We start from the raw sequence: 22,830 nt of genomic DNA on the forward strand, positions 1-22,830 counted from the left end.
ATTTATTAACACATCTCCCTTAGCGATTCATTCTGCCCACTACACCCCAATATCCTCTCCGTGCAATTGAAGCAGCAAATGTCGATATTAACCCGACACAAACACCATGCAAGAGAGGGCTAAGGGTGTCATAAGCAAAAATAAATCGCGGTGAAGAATGTGTTAGGGCTACTCCCAGGGCAGGTAACGTACGGGCCTTAACCCTCCACGCTGCAACCCTTGACTCTGCAGCTTGATCAATACAGTAGCCATCCCTTCCTTCCTTCCTTCATTTTTTCCTTCCTCTCTTCCTTCATTTTTCATCCTTCCTTCCTTGCTTCAGCTTCATTTCTTCCTTCATTTTTCTTCCTTCCTTCCCTTATTTTCTATCCTTCCATCCATCCACCCATTCATCCATCCATCCGCTACTAACTACTACTACTAATAATAATAATAATTATAATAATAATAATAATAATAATAGTAATAATAACAGAATAAATTAGTTAACTTCAATCCCGATGATTTTTATTTATTCTTGCTATCTCCAGACGATTTTATTCAGCTTAGGAGAGACTACGAACTGAAGAGACAGAGAGAGAGAATATGGTGTGTGTGTGTGTGTGTGTGTGTGTGGTCTGAGCTGCACACACACACACACACAGCTCGAAACTATTCTTGGGAAGCACCATTTCATCTGTTGCCACCCATGTAAACATACCTCTCTCTCTCTCTTTCTTTCTCTCTCTCTCTCTCTCTCTCTCTCTCTCTCTGTATATATATATATGTGTGTGTATGGTATGTATGTACGTATGTGTGTGTGTGTGTTTATACCAGCTGTGTTTACCTGTCACACTAAACACTTTGAAACAGCGAAACGAAACGAAGAAAACGGAACGAAACACTTGCAGGGGAAACGGAACTAGAATATGCTGTTTATTTACCTTGTGAGTGTGACGGGGTGGAGGGAGGAACGGAGGAAATGTGGGGAGAGAAAAAGCGAGAGAGTGAGAGAAGGAGGCATACCTGAGAGAGAGAGAGAGAGAGAGAGAGAGAGAGAGAGAGAGAGAGAGAGAGAGAGAATATGTATGATGGATGGATGTGTGTGTGTGTGTGTGTGTGTGTGTGTGTGTGTGTGTGTGTGTGTGTGTGTGTGTGTGTGTGTGTGTGTGTGTGTGAAGGAGACCAAATGGGCAGATACCACACTTCCCCTTCACCCTCTGCCAAGGTAACACCCTACCCTTACCCTGCTCCAACACACATACTGGTTAGACAAGTGGTAGGCTGTGTGAAAGGACGCGAGTTCGATCAGCGGATGGTGTAAGGGACAGTTTAGTGAATTAAGTTGCGATAATATAGACTTTACTGGCCTCACACAAGACCCACCGACCAGTAATAAAAGCATACAAGCTAATATCATCACGCCAGTTCAGAATTAGACAGACCTAGTAAATATTCAGTATGGACGGTGGGTATTGGCGCTGCAGTGGTGACATGTGAAGACGAGCAACACGAGAACTGATAATCTCGGCAAATGAATTGGTCTCCCTATGCCTCGAGTCGAAGACCTAATAAATAAGAATGAAAAAAATATGAAACAGAAACATTAAACAGTGTAGAGGAGAAACTAAACAGATAATACTGATATAAAATACTTAAACTCGCATACATAAAGCACAAACAGCAAAAAATAAAAATAAAAAATACTGATAAAGTCAAGACGCAGGCAGAAGGACACGAGTAACATCCCAAAGCGTGGACGGCGGCTGGTGATGGAGAGCGAGGACGTAACTAAAGATGCGGGAACATCGGGTACGAGGGCGTGGTTTAGAGATGTGTGGGGTAGGGTGGGGTCCAAGACGTGGTGGAGGGAGCATTTAAGGACAGCTGGCAGTCACATCTCCCTGCTTCTGCTTCTTATCATCTACACATGCCTGGGAGCTAAGGTACTTCCCCCCCGTACCATCTTACTTTCACAACCCTACCTCAGATTTAACCTCCATAACCTCACCATCTTAACCTCACAACCCACAACCCTAGCCTATTTTTATTTCATCACTCTAACCTCATCTCAACCTCACAACCCCAGCTCACATTTTACCCCTCCATCATCTTAACCCCACAATCCACAACCCTGCCCAACATTCAACCATTCTAGCCTCATCATCTTAACCTCTAATCACTCTAACCTCATCCTCTTAACCTCACTATCTTCGTCTCACATTTCAACATTATGACATAACTTCACCACGTTCATTTTACTCTTTATAACTTCACGAATTTCTTATCCTCACCATCTTCACCACGTATATCACCATCATAAACTAACCTCACCGCCTTAATTCAATCTTCCACTATAACTTCATATCTATTCCAACCTCATCACCCTTACCTCACAACTTTAACTTCATATCTAACTGCCAAGGAGTAACTTCTCAACTCACCCTCACTGCGCTGTGTGGATGTTAACTATTATGCATGTCACCTATTTGTGGATGTTAACAGATGCTAAGTGAGTGGTAAATACTGCAGATGTTAAACAGATGCTGACCTAGTGGGTGTTAACTACTGCGCCTGCTAACAAGTGCTGATTAAATGTGATGTTAATATACGAGTATGGTGACTTGGTGAATGTTAACTACTGTGGATATCAACAAGCACTGAGGTACAAGTGCTGACAGGTATTCCCGGCACTAGATCATGATGTGAAGGCAAAACTTAAAAGGCTTAACCATTTCGTCTTCTTTGGATCCATTAAGTTATTTCACTCCGGCTGCCAGTTTTGTTGTTGCTCTACCTGAGTCTGTCTGACCGAGCAGCCACACCGACCACAAGCAAGCAACCGCGCTCTTGTGGCAGACCCGCCTCGTCAGGATGGGAACAGGATCCTTCCACATGGCGAGGCGCTGGAAAAATGGAGGAGGCATAGCGCCCAAAAGGATGAGCTGTGTACAGGAGATATGCATGAGCGGTAATCTCAGTCCAGACCTTGACTACTTGGTAAATGTGGTTGAGTTCCCCGCCTGGGAGTGTTCTGCAATGCCAGCTACTGGGTCTTGACACCACGTCACTCCCATGGCAGTACCTCCCAGGACGATGATAACCATCCACCCATTACCTTTTTGGTGGGCTAAAGGGTGCTACACCTTGCCTAAGGGTGACCCCGGACTATGAAGGGCAGGGGTGTAATCTTCCCTGAGCCGGGTACGTGTTCCGGTTGCACATCCCGGGCCAAGTTAGAGTAAAAGGCGTATATGTGGACATTAACAAGAACTGACTAGCAAATGCTGATAGATTTTTCAGGTACTTGAGCACGATGTAGAGGCCGAGGGTCAGCAACAAGTGGCTCTGCGGTTGCGGGAGAAGCGTCAGCACCTCATATCCAAACTGCTGACTCAGTCCACCACCAATCCCTCCGTACCACATGCTGATCTCAGTGGGGTCTGGCCTCAGCTTCCGACTCAGCAGGATTCGGACTGGGATGTGGGTAGGTTAATCCTGACTCGTTTATTATTGTTAGCGCATTCGTCATCGTCATTATATTCGTTTACATCATCATCATCATCATCGCGCTATCGTCGTCTTATCGTCATTACCATCATCAGAGTCATCATCATCTTCACCATTATAGTCGTCAATTTTATCATTACCACCATCGTCATCATCATCATCATCAATCACCTTCAACATGACTGTCAGCATAATCAGCCTTGTCTCTTGTACTCTAATTCAAATAAATCCCTTTGGCACGATGACTGTTTATTTATTTATTTATTTATTGCCATTCCTTCATCGACAGTTTTTCGCAGTTCATAAAAGTGTGTGTGTTGAAGAGGGAGCCTTCACGTGGTGACACCGATATAGGCGTACACAAACGACCCTCAGATCCATCTCTCTAAAGGAGGATAGTGGCTTGCAGATTAACTTCAGCCTGCAGTCCACCGGGTTTACGTTCAGTGAAAATAAAACAACAGAGCATATATTATTTTCTTTTTTAACAGTATCTGGTCTAGTGAGGGAGTATGAGGAGGTGGTGGAGGAGGGGGCGGAGTGGGGCGTGTCTCCCCTCTCACCCCACCCGAACCCCCGCTGGACCTACACACAGGCACTCTTCTTCAGCGCTACCGTCCTTACCACCATAGGTCAGTTAATTCTCTCTCTCTCTCTAAAACTAGTTCCATACGAGGACATCTTTTCTATCTCATTATGGCTATTTACCAGACGATTTTATTCAGCTTTGGAGAGACTTTGCTAACTGGAGGGGTTGGTTCACTATCACCTCCTCCTTAGCGACTTATTTTGTATATCACACATTATTCCCATGAATATTATTTATACCCTCCTTACGAGTACAGTATACAGGCAGCTTCTAGGTCGCTTAAGAAATTGGAGTAAATCGCTTAGGAAAAGGTGTTAGGGAGCTTTCTTAGCCGACGAGAATACGAGCCCTTGTTCTAACTCTCATCCCAGGTTACGGTGACAATAAGTTGTAGTAAACAAAATAAATCGATTGGGAAAAGGTGTTAGGGAGTTTTCTCATCCGACGGGCCCTAGTTCTAACCTCCTTCACATCCCAGGTTACAGTGACAATAAGGTGTAATAAACAAAATAAATCGCTTAGGAGATGATGTTAGGGATTTTCCACAATCGACGGAAACAAGTTCTAACCTCCTTCTTATCCCAGGTTACGGTGCCAGTAAGGTGTAATAAACAAAATAAATCGCATACAAAAAGCTGTTATGAACTTTCTCCTCCGACGGGCCCGAGTTCTAACCACCATCTCATCCCAGGCTACGGCCACATCGCCCCCTCTACAGTAGGTGGGCGAGTGTTCTGCGTGGTGTTTGCCGTGATAGGAATACCGCTGACTCTGGCCGTGATAGCCAACGTGGGTGAGATTTTGGCGTCACTCCTACCAGCCCAGGCCATCGACACCCATCTGCCAAAGTGAAGTATTATATCACCTACCTTTCTCCCTCACACACACACGTAGGCGAGATTCTGGCTTCACTAATAGCAGCTCAGGCCATGGAGAATTATCAGCTGGTCAGTATATGGTCTTCTTATTAGCCTCCCTCTCTATATATATATCTATGTGTACAGCCAGACGCCTTAATCCCGGAGAGGGCGGCCACGAACAACCATCTAACACAGACCAACTCAGACCAACACAACCTAACTCACCCAACTCAACCCAACCTAACCCAGCCTCAATTAACCTAACCTAACTCAATCCACCCAAACCCAAGCTAATCCAACCTCGCCTCCCACAGGGGTCATCTGCGCACCGTGGTCAGCGTGATGTGCCTGCTACTGATGCTCTTGGCCTACTTGACCGCCGGGGCCTGTATCTTTATGCTGCTGGACCACTGGAGTTTCATTGAGGCGTTTTATTTCTGTTTCATCACCACCTCAACCATTGGATTTGGTGACCTTGTGCCTTGTACGTGATGTCAGGCTGATGTCAGGGTGGTCAGGGTGTTAGAATGTTAGGTGCTGGTTAAACTATGTGGATGATGTCAGTGTGACGTTAGGGATGCGTAGATAATGTCAGGAGTCGGCTAGGGTGTGGATGATCTCATGGGTGTACGGTGATGTCAGGAGTGTGGGTGATGTTTGAGCTGTGTGGGTGATGTTGAGCTGTGGGGGTTATGTCAGGGGTGTGTGAGTGATGTCTTGGTTGTGTGGGTGATGTTAGAACTGTGTGGGTAACGTCAGGGGTGTGTGGGTTATGTCAGGGGGGTGTGGGTGACGTCAGGGGTGTGTGGGTAATGTCATGGGTATGTGACATCATGGATGAGTGACATCATGGGTGTGTAGGTGACGTCAGAACGCCAGATGATGTCAGGAATGAGTGGAGGGAGGATGTCACAATTACAAACTCCATAATTGCGTTATTCTTTGGGGGCCAAATTCCATAGGTACTTCGAAAACACAAAGCCTATGAAAAAATGTCCAAATTCTGCTTAGTTTTGTAGCTACGGAAAAAAAAAAAAATGTTTAGGTATTTGAGGTAAAGTTGGAGTGCTAAGGCCGTAGATTTCCACCTCGTTTAACACGTATGAATTTTTAAGGCTTAGAAGAATTTATGGTTCCAACACTAATCTGTCTGTCTGTCTGTCTCTCTCTCTCTCCACCTAAAAAATTCCATCGATTCGAATCCCATAGCCGCCACGTCCCTACTCTACTGCACCGTGTACATCCTGGCGGGGTTAGCGCTGACTTCCACGGTGCTGGAGCTGGTCAGGAGGCAGTATGCTGACTCGTGGGCCAGGATGAAGATGCTGACGGCCAGATTACAAGAACTGTCAGCCCCACTCGCACTGGCTATGAGAAGAGTGGCTGAAAGTGGCGCTGGCGAGGTGAGAGAGAGAGAGAGAGAGAGAGAATGAACCAGATGAGAAGTAAATAAATCAAGCATAAGTGAAGATGACGGTGGTAATGAAATAAAGACGATCAAGTTAATAATGAAGATACCGAATAACAGTGATGATGGTGTTGACACTGATGACACAATTAATGATGATAATCACGATATTGATAACGACGACTACAACGATAACGAAAACAATTATTTCTCCGTTTTTTTTTTCTCTCTCTACGCAGATTGAAGTGAACGCATCGCTAGTAGAAGAGTTACGCCAGCTGGATGAGGCCTTAGGAGCAGAGATAAGGAACAGAGGACGAAATGAGGACCCAGATGACGACCCCTGGGCACCCCTCTTGGCTCTGGCACACACCAAGAAACGCATCACTATCCTTATGTACGAATCTAATGTTTAAATGTTATCTTTGCAACACGTGATTAAAAATATCTTCTATAGGTGTCATTTGTCTGTGTCGCAATTATAAGTGTGTTTGATCTCTGTCTGTCTCTATCTCTGTCTGTCTGTCCCTCTCTTTGATAAACGTAACTTTTCTGTCACACGAGAAGTCTATCACAAGTATTGGTTCTTTGGAGCTCCACTCTCCCTCTCTCTGATAATATAACTTATCTGTCACAACAAAAATATATCACATATATGGGTTCTTTTAATCTCCACAATTCTCTCTCTCTCTTTCTCTCCATTACCTCGTTCTGTACTGTATACAAGCATATGTTCCGCCATTATCCACATACAAGTATGAAAAGGTTCTAAGTTGAGCCAAAACTGCTGTATTTTCTCAATAAACACAATTTCCATATAAGGGTGTATTTCCTCCCTTTGAACGATTAATGCCACTAATACAAATCGAGTCCCATTTTACCCCCTTGCAGACGTAGGGAGGCGACGCTAGGCTAGGATCGAAAAGCATCCACATCGAACCTATGAAAGGCCGTCTCTCCCATCAGTGCTCTCAAACCACTAGGCCACCAGGCGCCCTACTATGAAAAAAAGACACACAATTTCAATATAGGAGTATTATTCTTCCAACAGACTACATATTACAAAACACAGAATCTACAGGAACTACGAGAAGATCAATATTACAGGTCACTCTTTCCTACGTTTGCATAGACATATTTCTGTGGCAGTTGTTAGTTTCTTCTACTACTACAACTACTACAGTCTATTCACTTGAACTTGGCAAAAATAAGCCCCACCCCAAACCTGAAGTCATTGGGTGAACGTTGATGGACCAGACACAGGACATGACGCTAATTTTTCATCATCATCATCTCGCCTGTTCTTCCCATTTACAGAAAGGATGACGCCAAGTATAAGGCTGCCAGAGAGAGAAGGAAAACTAATTATTTTTCTAACTCACATTCAGCACCATCCTACTAACTCACTTCTCTGCTACCAGACATTACAAACTAATTACGGACGGTGATGCGAAGCTGATGGTGAAATAAGAACCTAAATACGGTAAAATAAAAAATAAATAAATAAGAGAGGGCAATACCACCACCCCTCCCACACCTCTATCAACCAATCACGTGCAAAGGGGGCGGGGCATCTTCGCCAAGTAAATTCAACTCCTTGCATGAGGTGACGTATTCTCCTGACTAATTCTTGCTGCCTCCAAACAATTTTCCTCATCTTGCCGGAGAGCTATCACGGTAATGGGCCGGTAAGCGAAAGGTAGTTAGGAAAGTCTCCCCGAAAATGGATAAAATCGTTTGGAGAAAGCAAGGATATAGTGCAGGATACGTCACCGGACTGAAGAGGCTAAAATGGACTATGAACATTATTCCAGCTGACGAGAGAATATTCGTAGCACCTTTTCCTTTGCAATTCATTCTGCATATTGCTCATAACTGCTCTCTTATATGGTATTTATCCCTTCTAAATATCTAGTTATCTTGCGTCGGAATTATACCAGAGGACAGAACTGTAACATGTCAAATAAATCGCAAAGGAAAAGGTGTTAAGGAATCTAAGCCAGCTAGGATACAGGATTATATTGCAATGTCTAATCTCTACTAACAACGCAATGGAAAAGGCAAGTAGAAAATCTCAGGCAGCTAACACACCAACTCCCTTACAATGGAATGCATATAACAAGTCCTTATTAGAAGGGGTTATGAGTAAAATTTCAACCTTGAGAGAAAGAGAGAGAGAGAGAGAGAGAGAGAGAGAGAGAGAGGTGACTGGTAAAGGGAGGGGTTAATTAGGTAGGAGTCCAGATTATTATGTATTCAGAGTACCTTCAGAAAAAAGGCCTCGACGGTGTGGTGGTGGGTTGGGAGGAGTGAGAGTGAGGGGAGAAGACAGGGTGTGATGAGACAGTGAGGGGTGAGCTAAGGGTTGCTGGGTGGAGGTGAGAGAAGGGGTTACTGAGGGGTGAGTTGAGGGGAGAGGGGTGAGGGGTGCACTAGATAAGGACTCATATAAAGCTAAATGATCTTTCAGCAGAGACATGAAGGATATGGTGAGGGGATGTGGAGGGGTGAAGGGGTGTGGAGGCGTGAGAACGTGTGGAGGGGTGAAAGGGTGTGGAGGGGTGAGAGGGTGTGGAGGGATGAAGGGATGTGGAGGGGTGAGAGGGTGTGGAGGCGTGAGAAGGTGTGGAGGGATGAAGGGATGTGGAGGGGTGAGAGGGTGTGGAGGGGTGAGAGGGTGTGGAGGCGTGAGAAGGTGTGGAGGGGTGAGAGGGTGTGGAGGGGTGAGAGGGTGTGATGGGGTGAGGGGTTGAGGTACGAACCCATATAGCAGTGTCCCGCGGGAAAGAAAGAAAAATATAGTAAAAGGCGTGATGATGAGGGATGGGAAAGTTGGTGTGTGGTGTGGGGTAAGGTAAAAGGTGAAGGGTGAAGCAGACAGGAACCTAGAGGGGAATTACGAACAGAGGCATGAAGGACATAGTGAGGAGTGAAACGAGAGGAGTGAGGGCACAAGAAGTAACCAGGTAAGCGTCCTGCCAGAGAAACATAAAACCAGAGGGCATAAAAAACACTGTTGGGTACTATGGAGACGTAAGGGGTGAAAATGAGAGGTGTGGTGAGGGGTGAGGTAACAGGAAAGAGATGATGGGTGAATTACGAGGGAGCCCAAATTACAGTATCCCGCCAGAGTAGCTTCCGAACACAGGCATCAAGGGCGTGGTGTGGGGCGGTGGGATGTTCCTTCACGGCACGTTGACAAGCCCGCAGGTATCTCAGCAGCTCCCCAACTTGAGTCTTGGTGTAGGCGGGGTCTCTGCTGGCGTGGTGGGTGACGGCGTTGAAGGGGAAGGTACGGACCCACCCCCCACACCTCGCTGGCCACCTCACGGCCCCCCCTGCAGAGCCTCCCCACGTTAGGCGCCCCCCACCATTGCATTCCCCACCTCGTCTGCGTCCCCCTCCACTGCTCCCGCTATCTTGACTTTCTCTGCGTGTGAGTCTGTTCCTAGTCTCCTCTACGTTATACCTCCCCCTGCCACACCCTTCTACACCATACCTCTCCCTGCCACATCCTTCTCCACCACACTTCTCCCCACCACATCCTTCACCCCTGTTGCATCTTTCACCATACATCTCCCTACCACATCCCTCACCAAATTTTACGCCTCCCTCCTTGTCACACCCCTCCGTCACACACCTCCCCCTACCACACCTCAGATCTCCACATCTTCTCTTTCCACACCCCTCCCCTTCACATCCCGCCCTCAGTCCACCAAGCAGTCTAAGAGCGGCGCACAATTGACGACGGGGGCGACGTGCGAGGAGGAACAAAACAGGGGGTCGCAGGGGTCTTCCTAGGGGCTCCGTGACGCGTGGGGGCCCTACGAGGTCGAAGAGATGGTGGAGGAGGGGCTTCTTGACTACGCGGTCTACGTGGCAGTCGTGGGTGAGGGAGGGGCTGCGATTCACCTCCAGGAGCCAAGGTCGAAGGCCCGCGTCAACCTGAGGGGAGGGCGAAGGGCATACTGCTATCACCACAAGTATCATCATCATATCTTCAGTACTGTCATCGTTAAGCTTGTATTATCACTATTTTCATCGCTTTAACTGTCACTGTTATAATCATCTTCACTATCATCATTATCATCACTTATCATCAGCCATCACCATCAATACCTGTATGCTCACTACCATCATTATAATTGTTCTACTCATGACTATCAGTGTGAGTATTAGCAGGCCTATCGTAATGAGAGAGAGAGAGAGAGAGAGAGAGAGACGCTGAGGCAGAAACTGTCTGAGTGATGAAAAACGAGGCATACCTGTGTTAGAAAGGTGAGGACGACAGAGAAAAACATAAAGATAAACAGACTGACAGAAAGATATACAAAGAGACAGATAGATAAACAGACAGACAGATAGACAGATACAGAAACAGAGACTGAAAGAGAACACCGCCTCACCCACCAAAATATCAAAGCCGTAGAGCTGGAAACAGTTAGGGTGATGAGCGACGAGGCCAACTTGGGTCAGCAGGGTGAGTACGACCACGACCCACACCCTCTGCCACAACAGCCAGTCACTACGGCCACACCCTGCCAAGTGACGCCGCAAATCGCCCACACGCCATTTGCAACCTGTGAACAAAGTCATCTGGCGGGAGCAACAATACAGGGGATGAGCTGAAAGGGGTGGAAACTGATCAAGCCTTACACGATGAGGGACAATTCTTACGCTTTGTAAAATCGTGTGGAGGTAGCAAGACAAATTATACTCTTTTTACTTTAAGCTGGGCTAAAATTGCCATCTCTATATCTTGGAATCTAAACTGTAACAAGAGATTAACTTAAAGAGTAAGATGATAGTCACGAAGAAGTGCTATGGAAAGATATACAGCCGTAGCATTGTGTTTTTCTGTCACCGAGGTATGTGAAATAAGTTGAGAAAAGATGAAATTTTGAGCCAAGTTAGGGTGAAAGAGGTATAATTAGCTGAAAAAAAAAACGAAAATAGGGAAAATTGGGCAAAGCTAAGGTGCAAGAACTATAGTTAAGATTTATTTCGTCACAAAGATAAACACATCAGTACCACAAGGCCTGCCCTCACGTTTAATAAAACTTTGGCGGCAGCATGGATAAAACACTGGATCCTGGCGTCTTCAGAGGGTTGAGGGGATCTGTTATAGATGCCCTTCTCTTGCCCTGAATCATTGGGCAGTGGCAAACAATGTATGTGTTGTAACAGAAGTAATTGGGTGTCTACTTAGACGACGAGAGATCACCCCTGAGCTGAATAAAATAGTTGGGCGGCAGTGCTTCTTGTTAACCACCAGACGAGTGTATTCAGCTTAGAAGAAACCTTTCATTGTAAAGGGGTTGCAAACAACGTCCATTAACCCCACCAGTGCACTTGATGTCTCTCCTATTTAATCTCCGCTACGGTCAATCAGATCTACATTGCATGCCTCCACACTGTCCTTCTCCAAACTATCTATCTATCTATAGCCAGATGCCTTAATCTCGTACGGGGTGGCGATCAACAAACCGTCTCCATGTCGCCCTATCCCCTGCCATTTCCCTGCTCTCCCCTCAACTTATACCTCCCTCTCTCATATAACACTCTACTCCAAACTATACACTTCTGAAAACCTTGCTACTGTCAGTCACATTTATCAAACTACTCATTATCTTGTCATAATTCTTCCATGTGTGCATTTTACTTCTGTTATCATTTACCAAATTTACGTAAGCCCACACCGTCCTTGCCCAAGCTAAACCCCTAATTCTAGCTACCACCAAACGAGTTCACTCAGCTTAAAAGAACTTTCTCATTTCATAATCACGAGGTTAGAAAGTGTCCAATAATCCTTACAGTAAAATCATGTCTCTTCCATTTAATTCTTTCCCCAGCTATATCCAGGGACCATTTTAAGGGGGTATCTGTTGAGTGGCTAAACATTCTATTGCTATCTATGGATTCTGTTCTCGTTATCACTTGTCATACCTACCATATCTGAACCTGCACTTCCCTTCTTTAAAGTGTTTCATTTTTCACTTTGCTACCACTAACTACAGTTATCATATCGACCCCCACAGTCATCTTCCACTACTTCTCCTTACACTCTCATTCTCTAAACTGCAACCTATATTTTATCCCCATTCACGTCTTCCACATTTACCTGTCTCCCACACTTTTTCACCTATACCTTCCCTACACTCCTCCCCCAGGCTACAGCGTACATTTTATTCCCGTAAACACCAACCAAATTTACTGTGCCTTCCCCCACACTATCCTGGTCTCCCTCTTTATGCCTGCTATCTGTACATTTTAACTTTGCCGCCATCAACCCACCCTACCTGCGCCCACACTGTCCTTCTCCAGGCTATACCCGGGAGCCAGTCTGTTTAAGGAGGTGTTGGTCAGGTGGCTATACACGTTATCCAGGGAGTCCAGGTTGTACTTCTCCGTCCCGAACCTGAGGGAAAAGACTGGGTGTCAATCCTGCTTTTTATCTGACACGTGGTTGTCTTATTTGGCTGAATAAAATCATAATCATCATCATTATTATCATCATTATCATCTTTTTATCATCATCACCATCCCCCTCCTCACAACTCTCTCTCTATATATATATATATATATATATATATATATATATATATATATATATATATAAACAAGGTAGACGATATCGGCGCAGCTAGCATAAATAGCCGCTCTAATTTCTTAATTCACTAATTATAATATGACTTTCATTAGGCCACCTTGCCCACAACTACCCACACGCCCCTTCCACCTGTTTCCCACCCTAACCGACACAAATACCTCAACACACACCGAACACACCCACAAAACTCACTTCTAACGCAACCAAACCATTCCTCTCCTTCTCTATGCCCACACACCTTTTTCCTCTTAACACACCTTACCTCATCCTTACCTTCCACCCCAACCTCCACTGCTACTCCCACAAAATACACCAGATAAAACTCATATCTAACCTACTCTAACCCATCCGACTCATACCCATCCTTTCCGCCTATAATTACACTCCCATCTTCACTATACAGTCCTCACACCTAACCATATACCAACCATCTCCCCACACACCTAACCCTGCGCCAACAGCTCACACAACTCACAAATACTCCAACCTATCCAACCCGCACCTATCCTTTCCCCAACACTTACAAACCCCAACCCACATTCCTTCACACCTTCCCCCACACCCACCCATCTTTCACTCCTAATACTCCTATACCTCATACACGCCACAAAACTCAAATCCCAACCTAACCAGCTCACACCTTCATTCTCCCCGCACTTAAACCTCTACACTTACACCTCTATACCTCCCAACACCCACCTGACAGTGTCCTCAGCGTACATACTAGCAAATACGGTGAGTGGAAGGGCGTGACCTGTACAAAGAACCTTCCATCACACTTGTAGAAGGGGGTTGTGTAGGTACAGCCACTACCCCAACACACCTCCCTCCCATACACCCTACCATCTCCCCCACACACATACCCCAATGCACCTCCCACCCATACACCCTATCATATCCCCCACACACATACCCCAACACACCTCCCTCCCATACACCCTATCATCTCCCCCACACACATACCGTTAGTCTCCTAGTTCTAGAATACCTCTCATTTCAATACACACTATAACTCACGTCTATCCTAAACCACTTCTCACCTACCTCCGCCCCACATCTACCTACACCTCCCCCACACCCACCTGACGATTCCCTCCGTGTACATATATACGGTGAGTGGGAGGAAGGACGTGACCAGCACATAGAGCCTCACGTCACACTTGTACCCTCCCACCAGTAACGGGTTGTGTAGATACCTCTGAACAACAGCACTTGAGGCGTAGCTTAATTGGTGCAGGTCCTGTGGGGGAATTATGGATGTTAGTGGGGTATCAGAGAAGCAGCAGGAGTATGTCTAACCCCAGACTCATTTCTGCCCGAACCCGGTGGACTGCAGGCTGAAGTTACCCACTTGCAATCCACCATTCTCTCGATAGGGGGATAGGAAGGGAGCTGAGGGACGTTTGTATAACTGGGCAGCGAAGGCGATTTCAAAGAGAGAGAGAGGGATATAAGGGACTGTTCATTTGGTTACTTTACACAGCACATCCCATCGCCGGAATAGTGACTGAAACAACAAATCATAGGCAACTGCGACAGGGAAAAAAAAAAAAAACATGAATATTAAAGACTAGTGGCCTGTTAAAGTTCCGTTGATACCTGTAAAGCTTATTAATCAATTTTTCACAATTCACGGTACTGGAGAGAGACGCCTTCGAGTGGTGGCATCGATAAAACCACGCAGCTTCAATGCCTGGTGATACAAACGTCCCTCACTCCCACCCTATGCCCCAAAAGGAGGAGGATGAACTGCAGAATGAGAGTAACTTTAGCCTGCAATCCACTGGGATCACTTTTCTGATGAAGCTGGGGCTAAAACTAACACTACTACTACTATTACTACACTACTATTACTACTACTACTATTACTTCAGCTACTACTACAACAGCAACTGCTACTATCATTACTACTACTACTATTAGGACTACTACTACCACTACAAATAATAATAATAATAATAATTAATAATCCATAGGTCACGTTACCAATAATCCGCAAAAAATACTAAAATTATAATAAATACTGCATGCATGTAGTAATATATTAGAAGATGATATTCACCCAAAACGATTACCAAAAAAAAAAAAAAATAAATAAATAAATAGTAACCGAAGAGAAAAAAGAAGTCACGCAGCAAAAATACATAAAATAAATAAATAAATAAATTGTTAAAATAGAAAAAAAATATCCAGTTTAAAATAATCACTTAGGAAAAAAAATAATCTTGTAAATAATCTTGCAATTAAGTCACCTAAAAAATAATCTTGTAATTAAGAGTCACCTAAAAATAATCTTGTAACTAATAGTCGCCTAAAGAAATAATCTTGCAAATGTCACCTAAAAAATAATCCTGTAAATTAGTCACCTAAAAAATAATCTTGTAAACAAGTCACCTAAAAAAATAATCTTGTAAATAATAGTCACCTAAAAAAATTATCTTGTAAATAATAGTCACCTAAAAAAATAATCTTGTAAATAATAGTCACCTAAAAAAAATAATCTTGTAAATAAGTCACCTAAAAAAAAAATCTTGTAAATAATAGTCACCTAAAAAAATAATCCCGTAAATAAGTCACCTAAAAAAAAATCTTGTAAATAAGTCACCAAAAAAAAATAATCTTGTAAATAAGTCACCTAAAAAAAATAATCTTGTAAATAAATCACCTAAAAAAATAATCTTGTAAATAAGTCACCTAAAAAAAATAATCTTGTAAATAAGTCACCTAAAAAAAATAATCTTGTAAATAAGTCACCTAAAAAAATAATCTTGTAAATAATAGTCACCTAAAAAAATAATCTTGTAAATAAGTCACCTAAAAAAATTAATCTTGTAAATAAGTCACCTAAAAAAAATAATCTTGTAAAAAAAGTCACTTAAAAAAAATAATCTTGTAAATAAGTCACCTAAAAAAAATAATCTTGTAAATAAGTCACCTAAAAAAAATAATCTTGTAAATAAGTCACCTAAAAAAAATAATCTTGTAAATAAGTCACCTAAAAAAAATAATCTTGTAAAAAAAGTCACCTAAAAAAAATAATCTTGTAAATAAGTCACCTAAAAAAAATAATCTTGTAAATAAGTCACCTAAAAAAATAATCTTGTAAATAATAGTCACCTAAAAAAATAATCCCGTAAATAAGTCACCTAAAAAAAATAATCTTGTAAATAAGTCACCTAAAAAAAATAATCTTGTAAATAAGTCACCTAAAAAAAATAATCTTGTAAATAAGTCACCTGGAAAATGGATATTCCTTTCCCCTGTGAGGAACATATGGGTTTACAGATCCAAATGTTGTCTATGTTGGGATCTGTATCTTCCCTCTTATTACGTGCTGGACCTGGTGGATAGATGGATGATAGATATATATGGATAGATAGACAGATAGATAAATAGCTACACAGATGAATGGATGGATGGCTATATATGCAGACAGATAGACGTAGAGAGAGAGAGAGAGAGAGAGAGAGAGAGAGAGAGAGAGAGAGAGAGAGAGAGAGAGAGAGAGAGAGATGCATACATAAAAGCAAAACATTAAACACACACACACACACACACACACACACACACACACACACACACACACACACACACACACATATCTTACGACTAAATTTTTTCACATCACACAAACACCAAAGGGTAAAAAAGTAAGAAAGAAAGAAAGAAGGAAGGGGGGAAGGAAGGAGGGAAGGAAGGAAGGGAGGAAGGAAGGAACGAAGGAAGGAAGGAAAGAAAAATAAGAAAGTGAAAGAATGAAAGAAAGAAAAGAAAGGGAGGAAGGAAGGAAAGACGGAAGTACGAAAGAAAGAAAGGAAGAAAAAAGAAAGACAGACAAACAGACAGAAAGAAAGAAAAGAAGGAAGGAAAGAATGAAGGAAAGAGCAAAAAAGAAAAGAGGAAAGAAAATAAGGAAAAGAAAACGAAATAAAATATGCTTACCTGTAATTGTGCTACCTGGCAATTTGGAGGCAGGTGACTTGGCTTGGTTCGCTCCCTGGTCCATGCGGTACAGTATGCGGGTATATTCCGCCACCAGCTTAGTATACTCGCACGGAAGCAGGTATGTGGCAGGGCTGTGGACGGAAGAGTGGTTGTGGTGGTAGTTGTGGTAGAAGGGGGGTGGTGGCTGAGCTATAAAGACAGTGGTGGTGGTGGTGGTAGGAGAGGAGTGGTAGTTGTGGTAGGGTGGAGATTGTGGTCATAGTGGTGGTGGTAGGAAGGGAGTGGTAGTTGTGGTAGGGAGGAGACTGTGGTCATAGTGATGGTTGTTGTGGTGAAGGTAGTAATGTTATTGGTGGTAGCTACGGTGGTGGTAGTCTTAGGTATACCAATTGGTGTGGTTGTGGTGGTAGTGGTAGTGGTGATCGGAATATTGCACCTGTGGTAGTGGTAGTTGTGGTAGTGATGAGTGGTGTGCTGCAGGAGGGGGAGTGGTAGATGTAGGGGTAACTGGAAGGTACTGATGGTGGTAGTGGTGGTAGTCGCAGTTGAAAATTAGCAATGGAGATGACGACTGTGGTGGAGCCAGTTGAACATATGCAATAGGGCAGGACTGGGATGTGGAAGAGACCTTTGGGTGTGGATAAGAATTAATGATGTGGAAGAGAGCTTTGGATGTGGATGAGTTAATGATGTGGAAGAGAGCTTTGGATGTGGATGAGAGTTAATGATATAATCTAAAGATGTGGATGAAAGCTATGAATAAGACCTAGGAATGTGAATGTGAACTATAAATGTGGACAAAAGCTTATAAATGTGGAGGAAGGCTATGGATGAGGGCGTAGGATGTGGATAAAAAATATAAGTAAGACCTACAGATGTGGATGAAAGCTATGGGTGAGATCTGAGAATGTGGATAAGGGGTAAGAATGTGAACAAAAGCTATGGATGAAGGCTGAGGATGTGTTCGAGAGATGTGGATGAAGGGTCGACTGTGGATCATGGATGTGGATGACAGATATGGACAAGAGTGAGATGAAGGATGCGAGTGAGACCTGAAGATGTGGATGAACGTTAGGAATGTGGATATAAACAATGGATAAAAAGTAAGGATGTGGATGAACAAGGATGTATAAGAAGAAGATGGCTGCAGAGGAAGGATGTGAAGGGATGTGATGGTGGATGAAAGCTATACATAATTCTTTGGATGTGGATTTGGGATAAGGCTAAGAATGAGGGCTGTTGGTGAGGATGTGGACTGCAGATGAGGGATATGAAGGGCTATAGATGTGGATGCCAGTTAAGAAAGTGGATGAAAATTAAAGCTATGAATGTGGATGACAGCTATGAATGTGGATGAAACTGATTGCTATGAATGTGGATGAAAATGAAAGCTATGAATGTGGATGAAAATGAAAACTATATAAGTGGATGGAAATGAGAGCTATGAATGTGGAAGAGAGACATAAATGTGGATACGAGCTAAGACTGGAAGGAAAAGGAAAGCTAAAGATGTGGATGATAACTATAAATGTGGAAGAGAGGCATAAATGTGGATACGAGCTAAGACTGGAAGGAAAATGAAAGAATATAGATGTGGATGATGGCTATGAATGTGGAAGAGAGCTACGAATGTGGAGGACGGGAGCCATACATGAGGATAAGACCTACGGATGTGGATTAAATAAGAAATAACAAAGCCACTCACATAAAATCGAAGGCGGGACCGAACACATGCCTCATCTTGTGGAGGGCCCGGGCCAGGCTGTCCTTACGGCACAGTCCACCCGCCCTAGGGATGTGATTCACCACCTGGAATGAGGGTGGATCGTTATGGGGTCGTACTGGGTTGTTAGGGGGTTTCAAGATCTCACTGGGTCGTTCAGAGGTCGTACTAGGTTGTTAGGGGGTTTCCAAGGTCTCGCTGGGTCGTTTTGGGGTCGTATGGGTCGTGCTGGGCTGTTAGGGGGTTACCAAGGTCTCACTGGGTCATTCTAGGTCGCTATGGGGTCGTTCAGAGGTCGTACTAGGTTGTTAGGGGGTTTCCAAGATCTCGCTGGGTCGTTCTGGGTCGTTCAGAGGTCGCACTAGGTTGTTAAGGGGTTTCAAGGTCTCACCGGGTCGCTATGGGTCGTTCAGTGATCGTACTAGGTTGTTAGGGTGCATCAAGGCCTCGCTAGGTCGTTCTGGGTCGCTATGGGGTCGTACGGGTCGTTCAGAGGTCGTACTAGGTTGCTAGGGGGTTTCAAGGTCTCACAGGGTCGTATAGGTAGTACTGGGTTGCTATGAAGCTGTAACAGGGTGACAAAGGGTCGTTATGGAGTCGTTTCAAGATCTCATTGGGTTCTACAGAGACCATATTGGGATTATTTGAGGATGGGGGTCGTACCGGGATTATCTGAGAACGGGGGTCGTACCGGGATTATCTGAGCACGGGGGTCGTACTGGGATTATCTGAGAACGGGGGTCGTACCGGGATTATCTGAGAACGAGGGTCGTACTGGGATTATCTGAGAACGGGGGTCGTACTGGGAAAATCTAAAGAGGGAAGGTCATACTGGGTCGTACTAGTTGCAGACCGGGATTATACTAGGTCATACTGGGGTCATTTGGGGACGAGGGTCATACTGGGATATATTGAGGTCATACTGCGTTATTCTGAGGTTAAGTGGGGTCATGTTGGGTCATTTTTAGTTACTTGCGATGATTTGGGGTTAAAAGGAATTATTCTGGAGTCGAGGGGGAGAGAGAGAGAGAGAGAGAGAGAGAGAGACTGAACGACCAAGGACGCCAATAACACAGGCAATCATCACGACTCCCTTTAAAAGCGTAATATAAAACAGACATAAACAGAAGGGAGACAAGCAGAGCAGACACAGAGTGAATTATATATACAAACAAACATAAAACTCAAAGCAGCCATTACAGTGAGTATAATGGCGACCCCTTTTTAATAGAGCAATATAAAAGATAAATAAAAAATAAAAATAGAGATGTATACAGTAGATAAATAATGAAGGGAATATAAACAGGCAGACAAAACTAGCAAGGCAGCCATTACAGAAGGTATCATGGTGGCCCCTTTTAATGGGTGGCATTTATCAGGGTGCAAAGGTTGAAGGCTTATCTAATGGGTTTTTATTTACAGTAGGGGGCTGCCTTGACGTCATAGCTCGTAGGGGGTCTGCAGTGCGGGTACCAGCTCCCTCCCTCGTACCCATCCCCTACCTCCCCCTACCTACCTGACTGCCTATTTCCTTCCCCTTCTCCTCCCTTTTCACTCTTCCCCTTTCTCTCCTCCACCTTCCCTTCTCCTCCCATTCCTAATTCTCCCCTCCCCCTTCTCTTTCTCATCTTCCCTTCCTCTCCCTACCTACCTATTTTCTTCCCCTCCTTCCCTTTCATTGTTCCCACTTCCCCTCTCCTCCCCTTCCCTTCTCCTCGCATTCTTTCCTCTCCTCTCCCCCTTCTCTTTCCCATCTTCCCTTCCTGTCCCTTCTCCCCACCTACCTACCTACCTATTTCCTTCCATTTCATTGTTCCCACTCCCCTCTTCTCCCCTTTCCCTTCTCCCATTCCTTCCTCTCACCGTCCCCTTCTCTTTCCCATCTTCCCTTCCTCTCCCTTTCAATTCTCTCCCCCTCCTTCCCTTTCACTCTTCCCACTATCCTTCCCCTCCCCCTTCCCTTTCCCCTCTTTTCTCCTCCCATTCCTTCCTCCCTCCTCCAATTGCCTTCCCTCTTCCATCCCCTTTCCCCCTTCTCTCCTCTTACTATGCATTTCTTTCACTCTTCCTCTCTACCTATTCCTTTCTCCTTCCCCTTCTCCTTGCCCTACCTACCTACCTAACATCTATCTGCCTATCTAGGTTCCTACCTAACCCTCCATCGCCGCCTACGTAACTGCCATCCTTCCTACCTCTCTTTCCCTCCCTCCCTACCTACCTATGTCTTTATACCTTACCTCCCCCTCCTTCCTTCTCTGCTTACCTACCTCCTTCCCTCCCCATCTACCCTTCCCTCTCTCCCCACCCCTCATTCATCCTTCTCAATGGCCCTACCTACCTACCTACATCTACTCCCTGACCCTCCTACCTAACTACCTGCCTACCTACCTAGTTATTTATCCTTGACCCTCCTTCCCTGCTTGTCTCTCTGTATACCTGCCTACCAACCAGCCAATTAACCTACCTAACTACCTACCTACCTACCTCATTGTCACTATTCTCTCCCCTCCACATTATTCCCTCCCTACCTACCCATTTCTGTTCTCTCTGGGCGTGCATACCTCCTTCCCCTCCTGCATCCATCTTTGCTTACCTACCAACTTATATAACTACCTACCAACCCTTCCCTCTTTCCCTATCCCTCCTCACCCTTCTCCCTGCCTACCAACCAACCTGCCTACTCCTGCCTCACCCTTCTCCCTGCCTGCCTGCCTACCTACCAACCTAACCCTGCTTCACCCTTCTCCCTGCCTACCGACCAACCTACCTACCCCTGTTTCACCCTTCTCCTGCCTACCCCCCATCTCTCTATATCAATCTATCTATCCGTCCGTCTATCTATCTATCTTTCTCTCTTCCCAAACGTTTATGCAGGAAATGTGAAGGCCGCCGTCACCCCCCCCCCCAATTCAATACCCAAATGCCACACCAGTCCTTGTGACTTAATAAATTCCAGCATTTATTCAGAACATAAGAAGGCTCCTCTCTCTCTCTCTCTCTCTCTCTCTCTCTCTCTCTCTCTCTCTCACACACACACACACACACACACACACACACACACACCACCAACACCAACAACAACAACAACAACTCAATATGGACATGCCACAACAAATTCCATTATTAATTTTGTTACTGTGAATGTCCGTAATAACGAAACCCCTTCAAAAAACCAGACGATTTTATTCAGCTGGTGAGACTTAAGAGAGTGGAGGGAGAGTTCAAGCCTTCCTTAACCCCGCTATAACCCTCCGTCTCACTTAAGATGAATAAAATCGTCGGGAAAGACCAAAGAATGAAGTATAGAAAAATGACTTCCTGGTGTTTGGATTAATCTCTTCCTTACAATATTTCTTATTTCATTCTTAGTATATTATTTCTTAAGATAGGACAGCACCCTTAAAGTAAATATGTTAACGAGGGCAACTACTACACCCTTTTCACCTTAACTTGGCCCAGAGTTTTATCACACTGCCGCTTATTTAATTTCTTCTTAAATTCTTACTAGTAGCGGATTATTTTCTTAAGTCTTTATTAAGTCTAGAGGGTACCTTGAAAGTAAAGATGTTAACGAAGGGAACAACACCTTTTTCAATTTAGCTTGGCCTAGATTTTTTTCCTTTTCCCGTGAAGCTGACTGGCAGTAACAGACAATACAAAAGCTCTGCGTCTTATCTATAGCACTTCTTCGTGATTAGCACCAAATTCCAATGCTACTCTATTGTTACTACTCAGTATTCAGGATAGACTTGACAACTTTAGGCCACGTTAGAGTAAAATGAGTATAACATCAATTAAAAAAAAAAATCAATAAACTCGTCAGGGGATTGCAAAAACAAACTGAAACAAAAAAAATAATCTATGGAGGAGATTAATGGAGACAACAGCTAACCACATAAGCTAGAAAACTTTGCCCTAAACTGAAAAAAATCTACAGGAGTTAAAAAAAAAAAAAATCATCATGCTAAGGTGTAGACAGCAGCTAAGCCCATAAATAAATAAAAAAAATCTCCAACTGCAAAAAATACCCAGGAGTTAGCCAAAAAAAAAAAAAAAAAAAAAAAAAAAAAAAAACAGGAATCAGCAACGGAAAAATCTCCAACTAAAAAAAAAAATTATTCAGGAGTTAGAAAAAAATAAACTAAATACATAAACTAAACCAAACTTCATCATGGTAAAGGTGTAAATGCAGAAAACGCTCCAGGA

General features: G+C 44.0%; 2 protein-coding genes across 2 annotated transcripts in view; one reads left to right on the forward strand and one right to left on the reverse strand.

The window, feature by feature from the left end:
• Positions 1 to 1,751: 1,751 nt before the first annotated feature.
• LOC145399456 (potassium channel, subfamily K, member 16-like) lies at positions 1,752 to 6,762 on the forward strand. Its single transcript, XM_080272068.1, has 7 exons — positions 1,752 to 1,925; positions 3,274 to 3,466; positions 3,981 to 4,121; positions 4,770 to 4,926; positions 5,253 to 5,422; positions 6,148 to 6,341; positions 6,586 to 6,762. Exons 1-7 carry the CDS (start codon positions 1,752 to 1,754, stop codon positions 6,760 to 6,762), a joined length of 1,206 nt encoding a protein of 401 aa, XP_080128194.1.
• A 2,680-nt stretch (positions 6,763 to 9,442) lies between these two features.
• LOC145399457 (putative tubulin polyglutamylase TTLL2) overlaps positions 9,443 to 22,830 on the reverse strand; it is a 28,799-nt gene continuing 15,411 nt past the window's right edge. Inside the window, exons 3-9 of the mRNA XM_080272069.1 lie at positions 18,607 to 18,710; positions 16,899 to 17,032; positions 16,193 to 16,296; positions 14,039 to 14,196; positions 12,646 to 12,764; positions 10,757 to 10,926; positions 9,443 to 10,291 (exon numbers count right to left, since the gene is read on the reverse strand). Of these exons, the coding sequence (XP_080128195.1) occupies positions 9,443 to 10,291; positions 10,757 to 10,926; positions 12,646 to 12,764; positions 14,039 to 14,196; positions 16,193 to 16,296; positions 16,899 to 17,032; positions 18,607 to 18,710 (1,638 nt within the window). The remainder of the gene's footprint in view (positions 10,292 to 10,756; positions 10,927 to 12,645; positions 12,765 to 14,038; positions 14,197 to 16,192; positions 16,297 to 16,898; positions 17,033 to 18,606; positions 18,711 to 22,830) is intronic.

This window comes from Coenobita brevimanus, chromosome 49, assembly GCF_032717465.1.
Source record: "Coenobita brevimanus isolate Jiangsu-jjx chromosome 49, ASM3271746v2, whole genome shotgun sequence".
NCBI lineage: Eukaryota > Metazoa > Arthropoda > Malacostraca > Decapoda > Coenobitidae > Coenobita > Coenobita brevimanus.

What these genes read in the sequence shown, in the direction of transcription:
- LOC145399456 (XM_080272068.1), top strand. Translation starts at nt 1,752, where the DNA reads ATGGAGAGCGAGGACGTAACTAAAGATGCGGGAACATCGGGTACGAGG. An exon ending in ACACATGCCTGGGAGCTAAG is followed by an intron (nt 1,926 to 3,273) that starts GTACTTCCCCCC and finishes AAATGCTGATAG; the next exon opens with ATTTTTCAGGTACTTGAGCA. An exon ending in ATTTGGTGACCTTGTGCCTT is followed by an intron (nt 5,423 to 6,147) that starts GTACGTGATGTC and finishes CGAATCCCATAG; the next exon opens with CCGCCACGTCCCTACTCTAC.